This window comes from Gopherus flavomarginatus, chromosome 2 (assembly GCF_025201925.1).
Source record: "Gopherus flavomarginatus isolate rGopFla2 chromosome 2, rGopFla2.mat.asm, whole genome shotgun sequence".
Classification (NCBI taxonomy): domain Eukaryota; kingdom Metazoa; phylum Chordata; order Testudines; family Testudinidae; genus Gopherus; species Gopherus flavomarginatus.
Genome location: NC_066618.1, coordinates 166,878,546 through 166,892,622, shown reverse-complemented (window position 1 = coordinate 166,892,622; position 14,077 = coordinate 166,878,546). Strand labels below are relative to the sequence as shown.

Below are 14,077 nucleotides of genomic sequence, written 5' to 3'. Positions count from 1 at the left end.
TGCTGGGGACGATAATAGAGCAAGTAATTAAGGAAATTATCTGCAAACATTTGGAAGGTGGTAAGGTGACAGGGAATAGCCAGCATGGATTTGTAAAGAACAAATCGTGTCAAACCAATCTGATAGCTTTCTTTGATAGGATAACGAGTCTTGTGGATAAGAGAGAAGCGGTGGATGCAGTATACCTAGACTTTACTAAGGCATTTGATATGGTCTCGTATGATATTCTTATCGATAAACTAGGCAAATACAATTTAGATGGGGCTACTATAAGGTGAGTGCATAATTGGCTGGATGACTGTACTCAGAGAGTAGTTATTAATGGTTCCCAATCCTGCTGGAAAGGTATAACAAGTGGGGTTCCGCAGGGGTCTGTTTTGGGACCAGCTCCGTTCAATATCTCCATCAATGACTTAGATATTGGCATAGAAAGTACATTTATTACGTTTGCAGATGATACCAAACTGGGAGGGATCGCAACTGCTTTGGAGAACAGGGTCATAATTCAAAATGATCTGGACAAATTGGAGAAATGGTCTGAGGTAAACAGGATGAAGTTTAACAAAGACAAATGCAAAGTGCTCCACTTAGGAAGGAAACATCAGTTTCACACATACAAAATGGGAAGAGACTGTCTAGGAAGGAGTATGGCAGAAAGGGATCTAGTGGTTATAGTGGACCACAAGCTAAATATGAGTCAACAGTGTGATGCTGTTGCAAAAAAAGGCAAACATGATTCTGGGATGCATTAACAGGTGTGTTGTGAGCAAGACATGAGAAGCTCTACTCTGTGCTGGTTAGGCCGCAACTGGAGTATTCTGTCCAGTTCTGGGCACTGCATTTCAAGAAGGATGTGCAGAAAGTGAAGAGGGTCCAGAGAAGAGCAACAAGAATGATTAAAGGTCTTGAGAACATGACCTATGAAGGAAGGCTGAAAGAATTGGGTTTGTTTAGTTTGGAAAAGAGAAGACTGAGAGGGGACATGATAGCAGTTTTCAGGTATCTAAAAGGGTGTCATCAGGAAGAGGGAGAAAACTTGTTCACCTCAGCCTCTAAGGATAGAACAAGAAGCAATGGGCTTAAACTGCAGCAAGGGAGGTTTAGGTTGGACATAGGGAAAAAGTTCCTGTCAGGGTGGTTAAACACTGGAATAAATTGCCTACGGAGGTTGTGGAATCTCCATCTCTGGAGATATTTAAGAATAGGTTAGATAAATGTCTATCAGGTTAGATAAATGTCTATTTGGTCCTGCCATGAGGGCAGGGGACTGGACTCGATGACCTCTCGAGGTCCCTTCCAGTCCTAGAATCTATGAATCTAAATCATCCCAGCCAGGGCTTTGTCAAGCCGGGCCTTAAAAACCTGTAAGGATGGAGATTCCACCACCTTCCTAGGTAACCCACCATTCCAGTGCTTCATCACCCTCCTAGTGAAACAGTTTTTCCTAATACCCAACCTAGACCTCCCCCACTGAAACCTGAGACCACTGTTTCTTGTTCTGTCCTCTGCCACCTCCATCCTCTTTGGAACCCTACTTCAGGTAGTTGAAGGCTGCTATCAAATCCCCCCTCACGCTTCTCTTCTGCAGACTAAATAAGCCCAGTTCCCTCAGCCTCTCCTTATAAGTCATGTGCCCCAGCCCCCTAATCATTTTCGTTGCCCTCCACTGGACTCTCTCCAATTTGTCCACATCGCTTCTGTAGTGGGGGGACCAAAACTGGATGCAATACTCCAGATGTGGCCTCAACAATGCCGAAGAGTGGGGAATAATCTCTTCTCTTGATCTACTGGCACTGCTCCTATTAATGCAGCCCAATATGCCATTAACCTTCTTGGCAACAAGGGCACACTGTTGACTCATATCCATCTTCTCATCCACTGTAATCCCCAGGTCCGTTTCTGCAGAACTGCCGCTTAGCCAGTCGGTCCCTAGCCTATAGCAGAACATGGGGCTCTTCCGTCCTAAGTGCAGGACTCTGCACTTGTCCTTGGTGAACCTCATCAGATTTCTTTTGGCCCAATCCAATTTCTCTAGGTCACTCTGGACCCTATCCATATCCTCTAGCGTATCTACCTCTCCCCCAACCTTAGTGTCATCTGCAAACTTGCTGAGGGTGGAATCCATCCCATCCTCCAGATCATTAATGAAAATGTTGAACAAAACTGGCCCCAGGGCCAACCCTTGGGACACTCCGCTTGATACCGGCCGCCAACTAACATTGAGCTGTTGATCACTACCCGTTGAGCCTGACGATCTAGCCAGCCTTCTATCCACCTTATAGTCCATTCATCCAATTCATACTTTTTTAACTTGCTGGCAAGAATACTGTGGGAGACCGTATCAAAAGCTTTGATAAAGTCAAGATACATCACATCCACTGCTTTTCCCATATCCACAGAGCCAGTTATCTCATCATAGAAGGCGATCAGGTTGGTCAGGCATGACTTGCCCTTGGTGAATCCATGTTGACAGTTCCTGATCACCGCCTTCTCCTCCAAGTGCTTCAAAATGGATTCCTTGAGGACCTACTCCATGATTTTTCCAGGGACTGAGGCTGTAGTTCCCCAGATTCTCCTTCTTCCCTTTTTTAAAGATTGGCACTACATTAGCCTTTTTCCATTCATCCCCCGATTGCTACGAGTTTTCAAAGATAATGGCCAATGGCTCTGCAATCACTTCAGCCTACTCCCTCGGCATCCTCAGATGCTTTAGATCCAGCCTCATGGACTTGTGCATGTCCAGCTTTTCTAAACAGTCCTTAACCTGTTCTTTCACCACTGAGAACTGCTCACCCCCTCCCCATACTGTGCTGCACAGTGCAGCAGTCTGGGATCTGATCTTGGCAGATGTGAAGACCGAGGCAAAAAAAGCATTCAATACTTCAAGCTTTTTCCACATCATCGGTCACTAGGTTGCCTCCTCCATTCAGTAAGAGTTCCACACTTTTCCTGAAAACCTTCTTGTTGCTAACATATCTGTAGAAGCCCTTACTACCCTTCACAATCCTTGCTAGATCCAACTCCAATTGTGCTTTGGCCTTCTTGATTACACCCCTGCACGCTCGAGCAATATATTTATACTCCTCCCTAGTCATCTGTCCAAGTTTCCACTTCTTGTAAGTGTCCTTTTCGTCTTTAAGCTCACCAAAGACTTCTTTGTTAAGCCAAGCTGGTCGCCTGCCATGTTTGCTATTCTTTCTGCACATCCAATACACACCCAAAAGACAAAGCCAAATAAAAAAAAACTCATGTGAAGTAATAATTGCTCTGCACATGTTTTTGACTAAAGATTGGCCACATAACCAGTAAGTCCTACTAAATTTTGAAAGTAAGGGATTTTTTTTATTCCCATGGTTTTTTTTAGAAAGGCAACATATACTTCTCTGTAGATGAAGTAGGGAAAATGGCAGTAGCTGTGATAAATATTAATTGTCAGTAGTTGCTAACAAATGCTGTAAAGAGAATAAGCATACATGTTTTTCACATGCCTCACACATTTTATTGCTACCATATTTTTAGTTCAAATTTAAACTTTAAGTGAAACAAGAAACCCTGAACAAACTTTGTTACTTTGATGGTTATGAGAATGGTGTAACAGTCCCAGTTTCAGCCATTCTGGCTTCTGACACAGAACTCTGCTGATGAGCCTCAGTCCAGACAGCAGCATTTCTGCCCTCATCATCCCCTGTCATGCAGCTCTGTCAACACACCTCAATCTATCCTACAGCAACCTTGCTACTTCTTTTTTACTAATGCAGCCTGGAGGAAACTGTAACCATTTTGTTCAAATATGACAGACTTATGGAGTTCTTACAGCAAGTATAAAAATGCCTGAGTCAGAATCCTTAACTGTGGTAAGCTCTGAGAGAAACCTGATACACCATTTCCATCTTATTAGTTGAACAGTCATAAAAGCAATTCCAAATTGCAGTGCAGAGAGGACACTAGAATACTCACTCGCAGCAACTGAGTCATGCTGGGAGGATGCTCATCCTCTGTGTGTTCTCTTTCAGGGGCTGTGTTGTTAACTCCACACATCATGGGCTCCTTCTTCACATTCTCCATTCGATATATAATGTGTTTGAGGCCAGAGGAGGAATCCATCGGCTCAATTCCATACGTGACATTTTCCACTTGTAGCAGTCCCCTAACAATCGGATTAATACACATTACTACCAAGCAACTACTAGACTAACTCCAGAGGCTGCCGTTATCAAGACATTTGGGAAGGATGGGGGAGGGAACAACAAACATCTTACAGAAAGAAATATAGAACAAATCTAGGCCCCACTCCTGCAGACACTTGTATGCTGTGCTTAACTTTAAGCATGCAAGCAGCCTCATGACTTCAGTGGAACAATCCACGTGTGCCATGTAAAGCATATTCATAAGAGTTTGCAGTATTGGGGCCTAAATCACCGACTCTGAAAACAGAAATGTTTCAGTTCAGTTAATGTTGCCATTTACATTTCTGTAACAGCAAAGCAGTAAAGAACAGTGATGTGAATGTCAATAGACAAATCAAGAAAATCCTAACAGTGCTGAAATTATCTCAGGTCAAGGATTTTTCAAATTAAAAGTTGATCATAAAACACTTTAAGTGTCAAGTCTCAGTAAAATTGCTAATCAAGGTTTTATTTAAAAACTCCCTAACACTAAAGAATAATTGCATACAACACAAAAATGATCATTTAAATTAACTTTCTACACAAGACTGTAAAAATACCTAGAACTACAGATGCAACCATTTCTGTTGGATATACTGATGGCTGAACAGTAAAGTCAGTTGTTTTGGAGGGGTTGGGAGGAATTCTGGATTGGAATTTAAGGACAAATGGTAGTCATACCAATCAAATAATTTTGTTTTAATCAAAATATTTGTTAGTTTTGTATCAACAAAAGACTGCAAAAACATGATGGTGTTAATTAAACACAATACTCTCATGCAGCCCAGCACCAACAGATGAAATACAGTTTGGCTCAAAACTAATTAAGTCAACAGGAGAATAAGATTCTGTTTCAGAGAACTGGATTATAACAATGCATAGTTGTGATAACTACATACACAAGAAGAGTTCTGTTACCTGAGTCCAATGCAAGTGCTGACAGCAACAATGGAATCTGGTATCCCCTCCACATATCCCTGATAGTGGCAGTGATCCTAAGGGAAAAAATTAATTAATTAATTATGCATTAGTTCTATACATACACAATGCAACTGACTACAACTGCTGCTGCTATTGTTCACCTTACTGCACTAACGGTAGGATGAGATCTCCTTCTCTAACCTGAAGAAGTATGTGCATGGGATGGTGCCACACATGTTTATCCTCCATACAGGTAAACGTGTGGAGTTAATCTAAATACCAGATGCTCTAGGACGTTTGTATTATTATTAAACACAATGAAAGCCAGCCTCCTAGTACCATAATTGCAGGTCCATTTCAAAGCCCAATAGGACCAGCAATTCAGCACTACTGAATTGTCTAAGGGATATCTACACTTAAAACATTACAGCGGTGTAGCTGCACTGTTGTAGCGCTTCAGCGTAGCACTACATACAAGCCCCCTGTCAGTGTAGGTAGGGCTTAAATTCAGCTGGAGCTGTCTGCAGCAGAGCTCCAATAAATATTTTCAACCTCCCTGGAGTTTTCCTGGCATGGGGAGGGCTCCGGGAAATAAGAAGGGGAAGAGGGCTAGCTCAGTGGTTTGAGCATTGGCCTGCTAAACCCAGGGTTGAGAGTTCAATCCTTGAGGGGGCAATTTGGGATTTAGTTGGGAATTGGTCCTGCTTTAAGCAGGAGGTTGGACTAGATGACCACCTGAGGTCCCTTCCAACCCTGATATTCTATGAAATACTCTATGAGAATTTAAGCCATGGGTGTAGGTAATCTACCTCCCCAAAAGGCAGCAGCTGGTCAATGGAAGAATTCAGCTTAAATACGCCACTCAGGCACATGGTCAGCTTAAATACGCCACTCAGGCATATGGATTTTTCACACCCCTGAGCAACACAGTTATGGCAACCTAATTTTCTAGTGCAGACCAGGCCTAAATCCCACCCATTAGCTCACTTACCTGAACAGTAGCAAATATACTCTTAGGCCTGGCCTACACTAGAAAATTAGGTCAGCATAACTACCTCACTCAGGGATGTGAAAAATCCATCCTCTAAGCAGAGTAGTTAAGCCAACCTAAGTCCCTGTGTAGACAGTGCTAGGTTGACGGAAAAATTCTTCTGTCAAACTAGATACCACATCTCAGAGAAGTGGATTAGCTACACTGATGGAAGAATCCCACCCGTCAGTGTAAGTAGTGTCTACACCAGTGGTTTTCCATTTATGGTGTCTAGACCTCTGGGGGTCTGCAGACTAGATCTAACATTTCCAAAGGGATCCGCACCTCCATTTAAAATTTTTTAGGATTATGCAAATGAAAAAAGGTTGAAAACCATTGGTCTACACTGAAAGGCTACAGAGGCTATAGAGTTTTACGATTTTACAGGTATGTCTACACTTAAGTCTATGCTCCTAATGTCTGTTCTAATATTAATCAACCAACACCATCTGTGAACAGTCTCTAGACTTGAAGCTGAGCTGTCCAACTTCAGTGTTGTTTATTGTCCCCTTCCCACCCCACCCACAATAAATATCTTAAGCTCAGCCCAGTCGCTCTGAGCTAGTGAGCAGGGCTTAAATTCTCCCTGAGTATTTCCAGGCACTGAGGCTCCTGCAGGTTTGAAAATATTTACTGGCGCTCCGCTCCGGTCAGCTCCAACTGAATTTAAGCCCTGTCAGTCAGCTATTCAGCCTTCCAGGAATGAATTTTGCATGATACACCCTTTGGCTTGTGTATAGCCTCTCTCTGGCTAGAGTGAGGTAACCATCTGCTATTATTGCCAATGGACAGACACTTTGTGCTGCCTAAGCATGCCTTGACCATTCCTGATGAGGCATTGTCACGAAAACAGAACAATGCCAGATGAAAGTCAATATCCACTCAAGCCTGACTTCCAATGAGATCCCAGGACAAGACACAAAACGATCCATTCTAATGCAGCAATTCTATCCCCTGGAGCGAAACATGTGGTTTCACAGCCTACTAAATACACAAGATTTACATCACACCCCCATCACAAAAACCCATACAGGGGCATGCCCAACATGCTCTGTATTCGACCTGGCCCCGTTTTGTAAATTATCCTCGGGGGCGAGTACAAGGCAAATGCATTTCATTCTGTGCCACACAGAATGTTCACTGCACTGCAGCTGTAGCTGTAAGGTTCTCTAGCAGACATATTTTTGGAGATCACTGTAGTTGTCAGGCGGCTGAAATCATTTGTTCTTTGGCCTTGTGCCTTACAAAGTTCTTAAAGCATGTAATAATCCCCAGAGCAACAGGGCTTGTCATGGCCTCTGGCTGAACTAAAGCCTCACTATAAGCACAAACTGTGTTCCTCCTTTGATTCAAGTACCTGCCTTTCCATAGAAAGGCAAAAAACCCCAAAAAACTCAACTGCTCCATTTTCAAGCAAGAAATAGTATGCATCACACCACGCACACAAACAACAGAGCAGACTTATTTTAAACAAGTGAAGGGTGGATAAAGTAAAATGTGCATATACTTGTTATGACATGAGGCACCATTTGTGTTTGTTCCATGAAACCAGTTGTTATTCTTTGAAAATGTAATGTCTAATGGCCATCTGGTGAAGCAACGGGGGTGGAAGCAGTCCATATGGGGAGAAGAGTTGTGCAGTTTTTCTAATTAAGTAGTTCTGATTATAATCCATGGACCACTAGTGCTATAGGATCACACACATTTAATGATCCAAGGAGTTGGGGGAGGAGTATGGCTAAGAGCAAAACAGTCCATGAAAGTTGTTATATTCTATATCTGGTTTTACACTGCTTCAAAGCGCCATAAAGAGTTATATCTGACAGTCACTAAGGTGAACTGCCAACAGGCTGTTTTGCTCCCTCGATTGCTCTGACGCATGGCAGACAGGACCAATGCCCTGCAAGAGGAGGTGGCGTTCAGCGAACAATAGAAACATTACACTGCTATTGTACTTACAGTGTAGAAACATCAGTATAAGCAGACTATAAACAGAAGAGACGCTCAATGGCTAATCAAGACAAGTATTTCCTTTTTTAATTAAAAAATTCAGATTAAACAAACACACACACTCAAACAGGAAAAATCCAGTTTTTTTTAAGTAAAACATAAGTGCACACCCACCCTCCTGCCCTCCCACCCATCAGAGAAAAGTGAGATTTTTCTAGTGTTACGTGCCAGGGGCCAGATTCCCATCTTAAATCTCAAGGATTCTTCCCAAGTGAGGAGTGAAATGTGTTGTGCATTTTGAAGATTAGAACCTACTCCTTTAGAAGACACTCCAGTCAGTTTCTTAATACATCACTCTTTAATAATGCAGATATATGAAGTCCTAATCACGCTGCTTCAACAAGGATACAAAAGAAAGAAAACCTACCTGCATGTCCGGATTTTCAGACTGCAACTTCCCTTCCTCACTGTAGGTATATATGGTGAAATCTTTGGGTAAAAATTCTCTGAAAAAATGGGGGCAGGGGATGGGAGAAACACAAAAATGTTGATGCAACAAGAAAACAAATAGATCCTCGTCAACAGTGATAGTATTGAAAAATCTGTATTGAAATAAGGAAACTGATACTGAAAAAAACAAACCCATGAACCACTGAGGAATTACGCAGTTACTAGGACCTATTCCTCTATGTAACTATACTATGGCAAAACTCAAGGTACAGAAATAGGATATTTAATGCAAGAATCTACCACCTCCTCAGAGATGAAACACAAAAAGACAAGAGAAAACATCAAAACAGACCTAAATGCTCGCTAGCTGTAAGGCAGGGAATAGAAAAGTGCAGCAGTCAGAGGCCGACTGGTTGTGGCTGGCTTCTCTATCTCCAGTTTTGGAGGAAAGCATATTGAGAAATATTTTTTAAAAGGGTGACCCAGTACTGAATTCAAAGATGGCCAAGCAGCCAGAAAGCAGAGAAGTCAAATCCCCATGCTTTTGAGGACCAGGGATCTGATGAACGACAGCCTGAGACCCCACAGCCTAGTGACTTTGGCCAAGTTGTCTCTTTTGTTTATTATTACAACATGCTGATTATGAGGAACATCAACTTAAGAAAAACAATTCTGACTGATTTTAACCTATTGTTGTTACAACCCTTAAAAAATCACTGTAAAAGGACTAGAGAAAAAAATATCTCTATGTTCAGAGTGTGTTTACAGCCAGTGTCCTCATTTGCGTGGATCTTGACCACAGCAACAAGGGAAAGAATTTAAAAATAAAACTGTAGAAGTCAAAAGCCAGCAGCTAAAAAAGGTAGGTGTTTTGTTTGAAGTGAGATGGGTCCTTTTAATCCCTGCCAGATCCCCCTTCCTGTACTTGAGGTTGATCACCACATCATCAAAGCAGCTCAGAAAAATGTTTAGTTGTTACCCTACTGTGGGGGGATGGGAGAGAAGGAGGGAGAGTTAGTCCACTTTCAACTGTTTTTCTGTACGGGTTTAACAGAGCTAATGTGCAAACACACTTTGGACACACCACCTCCAGGACTAAAAACAGCATGTTACCTGGAAACAGCATCTAGGACTGGAAAGATCTAATGCAGTTTATAGGAAGGCACAGTTACCAGAAGCCAGAGGGAAAGACGAGTCACTTACTTGTTTTTTTCTAGGTGAAGTATGTGTTTCCTTCCCTCTACATGAATGACATATGACATCTTGTCCTGAACACAAAAGAGAGAACACTTACACAGTGCAATAACAAAAATGCTCTCTCAGCCATCATCCAAAACCCTGGAGTAAACAGCAACCACGTGCCTAGTTATTCTAAATGTGCCACTAATGTCACCTTCATCAGCCCTTCCGTTAAGGAAGGTCTTATATTCAGCTGGTAAATATGCCCAGTGGTCTGTGATGGGATGTTAGATGGGGTGGGATCTGAGTTACTACAGAGAATTCTTTCCTGGGTGCTGGCTGGCGAGTCTTGCCCACATGCTCAGGGTTTAACTGATCGCCATATTTGGAGTCGGGAAGGAATTTTCCTCCAGAGCAGATTGGCAGAGGCGCTGGAGGTTTTTCGCCTTCCTCTGCAGCATGGGGCATGGGGTCACTTGCTGGAGGATTCTCTGAACCATGAAGTCTTTAAGCCATGATTTGAGGACTTCAATAGCTCAGGCATAGGTTAGGGGTTTGTTACAGGAGTGGGTGGGTTCTGCAGGAGGTCAGACTAGATGATCATAATGGTCCCTTCTGACCTTAAAATCTATGAGTCTATGAGTTGCTATAACTCAGCCGTGAGGGTTTACTTAGGGCCATCACTATGCATGTTCATTCTCAGTTCACATACATTTAGTTCCCAAACACCAGTGACGCAAATTATTGCCTGCCTTGGCCATTTCTACACCTACAAAACCCAAGAGAGTGAGCTAATAAAGAAACTCCTATTCTTAATCATTTTGCTGATTTCAGACTGCATACGGGTAATCCCGTTACGTCACATGACACTCCAGACACAAATTCCAGCATGGTTCTAACTCACACATAGAAAGTTATTTCAAAATTAGCTTTCTGCGTTTAATTATTCCATCAATAGCATGATTCTAAGTTTCCTGGAAAGAAGCTTAGCATATAATCTCCTCAGATGGGAAAGGACAATGCGGTTTTTCCTTCAGCATGTATGTTCTGGTCCTTTATGGTCTATTCTCTCCACTTCCTGGTACTATCCCAGTAGGTTGGGATCTGTTTATTTAAAGGGACATTTCAAATTGACTGGTGACAATATTAATTATCACAACATGAGCAAGCACTGGCTTACCACTGCGGTCAGCTGCAGGGCATCTGTGATACAGCATCACGCCCTGGTCACAGAAATCCTGTTAATCCTGACCGACAGTCAGTTTAAGCCTCAAGTGCCTTAAAGTGCACAGACTCTGTCCTACTGTGAGGAAGTTACATAGCTTGATGGGTCTATGACGCACTAAACACCATCATCTGAAAGCTAGCACAATGTCTTGCATATGTTGTGGGAGGCTGGACACTTGCAACCATTTGCAGTTACATTGTTCAGGGGATGGACTAATTGAATTTAGGGCCAGCTTTAGACAGAGCTGATTCAGAAGCAGAGAATGATTTTAAACACTACGAAGTACCTGTACTGAGGAGGAATGGGAGGCCGCTCGCCGCTCTCTTGTTAACTTCTGTGGATGTATAATTTCATAGGAAGACAAATGAGAGGTCTGCTGGAAACCTACAAAAGAAACAGCAAATGCTGTCACATTTATGTCACTAAGGAAAACAAAACAGACAGACTATGCCCAAGGAATGAAACAACATCTCTTTGGAAGGATGGTCCAGGGATTAAGGTGCAAGTTTGTGATTTGAGAGACCCAGATTCAATTACCTGTTCTGCCACAGACTCCCAGAGTGACCTAATGCAAGTCACTTAGCCTCTCTATGCCTCAGTTATTTATTGGTAGAAACAGGACAATAGCACTGCCCTACCTCTCCTAGGTATGATGAGGATAGACATATTGTTAGGTGCTCAGATACTACAGTAGTGGGAGCCATATAAGTACCTATGATAGATCCGGAACTAGATTGACTCTTATAACTGGCTTTCTATCTAAGACATTTTATTTTTAAATTGATATAAATGAAGGTATTAACAACTGATAGCATACTTAATATCAGGTATGGTATCTTCTTCATACAAATATAGGATACTATCCAATCTTCTGCATCAAAGAGGGACAAAGTAAGAAGCTTATACTCAGCATTTAATGACCGGACTAGAAGAAAAAAAAATAAATTCTGCTAACCAGCCTATTTTCATGAAAGTATCATACTCCAAGGCAGCAGCATATGTTTAAAGAGATCAACCTCCTTCTGAAGAGGGTGCTTCTGACAAGTGCAGGGGAGCACAGGGCAGAACACCACACATCCAGATTAAAAACTTTCAGGCCACAAAATGATTTACAAATACTCATTGCCACAAAATACAGTGATCACTTGAGAACTGGAGAGTAATAAACTAAGTTAGCCAGACTGGCTCAAATAAGAAGCTCATTCAAGACTCAACAATCCGATAATCTCTTAAAATACCAACAACAATACCTTACACCTTTCATGATGTTTCAAAGCACCGTACATGACATATGGGGAAAATGAGGCACAGAGAAGGGTAGGAACTTGTCCAAGGTCACCCGGTAGACCAGTGGCAGAGCTGGGAATGGAAACCTCACGTCTCCTGAATCCACGTCCACTAGGCCACACTGCCTCCCTAGATTATACTAGAGAGGCTCCTAAAACCTACCTTTCTCCCTCCCCAAGGTGTAGCAGCAGCAAAACCAGGCAGTAACTCTTAGAAAACTCAGCAATGCCAGTCAAAGCTTTTACATGTTAAAGGCTGTTCAAGCACAGTAGGCCACAAAAGGGCATTTTAAGGACTTACTGAATGCATGCAATATATAATGGAGAAGTAGCCTCTTTCAGGAGAAAGTCTAGCATAGAATATTGTTGTTATATACAGGATTTATACAGGCACCCTAGCAACATGATGCAGATGCTTCCTAATAAGGACAGCTGGACAACTGAGTTGTTTAAGGAGAATCAGTTACACACCAGTTGTGGGATAAAATGCTTCTAATGAATTGATGCTATAAAATAAGGTTGCATATGTGGGTTTATGATCAGTCAAAAAAACCCAGGGTCTGTGCCTAAGCAACAGCCATTCCCCTTGGAAAGATGGTGATGGGAGCGACGAAGGGTTTTAAGTACAACAGATTTTACTGGCATATAACGGTGGAATCAATGAGCTCACCAGAAGGGCACAAGCTTTAAAACCTAAAATAAAGAAGGAAGGAAATATTTCTATTTCCTGTAACAATCCATCTCCAAAACTACATTGCCATTCTTGCAGTTTATGATCGCTGAGGATCTTCCACAAGGAAATCTCTACAGTCAAACTGGAGCTCACACTAGCTGTTTGCCACAATGGGAGGAAAGGGAATAGAGCAGCTACTGACCAATACACAGCACTTACTTGAAAGCAGCAGCTCAGTTTTGAAGAACAACTCCGTTTTCTACTACAGAATGTATTTACTGCTTTGTAAGTCACACTTTGGGTCATCACCATGACTTAAGCACTCTCCCACTGGTGGCCTGCTCCATCACTTGAGAGTAGGCTGGAATTTTCAAAAGGCATCTACGAGAGTTTGAAATTCAATGAGACTTGGGCCACCAACTCTTTAGGCTCCTTTAAAAATACCAATCCTAGCCATCATCAGGGCTAACAAACTGCACTGAAATTTAAACATCTGGGGGCGCTCTTTGCTTGGCCACTTGCTGCAGGGATTTTGAGAAAGTTGGGTAAGCCAGTCTCTCCAACTAGGATTGGTATTAAAATAAGCCAAAACATCAAGTATTTAAAGTATCGTGCCAGTTTAACACTGCCTCTCCATGCTAATACTGCACACACATCCCAAAAAGTCCTTTTATTCCAAGCACTGCTGTGCCGCGGTCCAGCTGATGGAGCTCAGCAGGTACGTTCCTTAAAGAGAACAGCAAATTTTTAACTCTGGAGTACCCTTCCAGTTCAAGTACTGGGCTCTGAACAAATAACAGTCAGTTTGGGGGGTCAGGGTCCAGGGTCCATGCAAGACACAGACTAGTAGCATTTTGCTTTGACAACACTGCCTTGTATCATCATGGCTACTTCCTAGATCTAAGTTGGGGTCCCCTGAGGCGGTTCTTGATTCAAAACAGGTGTCACTGTAGAATTATGAGGTCCTTCACATTTGAGCTATGTCTTCACTGAAAAACAGTCTGTGTTTTTCCCATGGCAGCAGTAACCCTGATGTCAAAACATACTGGAGACAAGGCACTGCAGTTTTATCATGAAGTAAACTAGGTGAAATCCATCACAGACAAAGGATATAGGGTCCAGCCTCCCTAGGTACTTTGCAGTAAAATCTACAGGTGCCTTGTCTCCACTTGCTTATCTCACTATAAAATCCTA

At 42.4% G+C, this 14,077-nt stretch overlaps 1 protein-coding gene across 2 annotated transcripts in view; it reads right to left on the bottom strand.

Moving 5' to 3' along the window:
* ADAM9 (ADAM metallopeptidase domain 9) overlaps positions 1 to 14,077 on the bottom strand; it is a 65,841-nt gene that overhangs the window by 29,448 nt on the left and 22,316 nt on the right. For both annotated transcript variants that reach the window (XM_050939989.1, XM_050939988.1), the window contains 5 exons: positions 11,211 to 11,308; positions 9,721 to 9,785; positions 8,495 to 8,573; positions 5,085 to 5,161; positions 3,958 to 4,147 (listed from right to left, as the gene is read on the bottom strand). In XM_050939989.1, the coding sequence (XP_050795946.1) occupies positions 3,958 to 4,147; positions 5,085 to 5,161; positions 8,495 to 8,573; positions 9,721 to 9,785; positions 11,211 to 11,308 (509 nt within the window). The remainder of the gene's footprint in view (positions 1 to 3,957; positions 4,148 to 5,084; positions 5,162 to 8,494; positions 8,574 to 9,720; positions 9,786 to 11,210; positions 11,309 to 14,077) is intronic.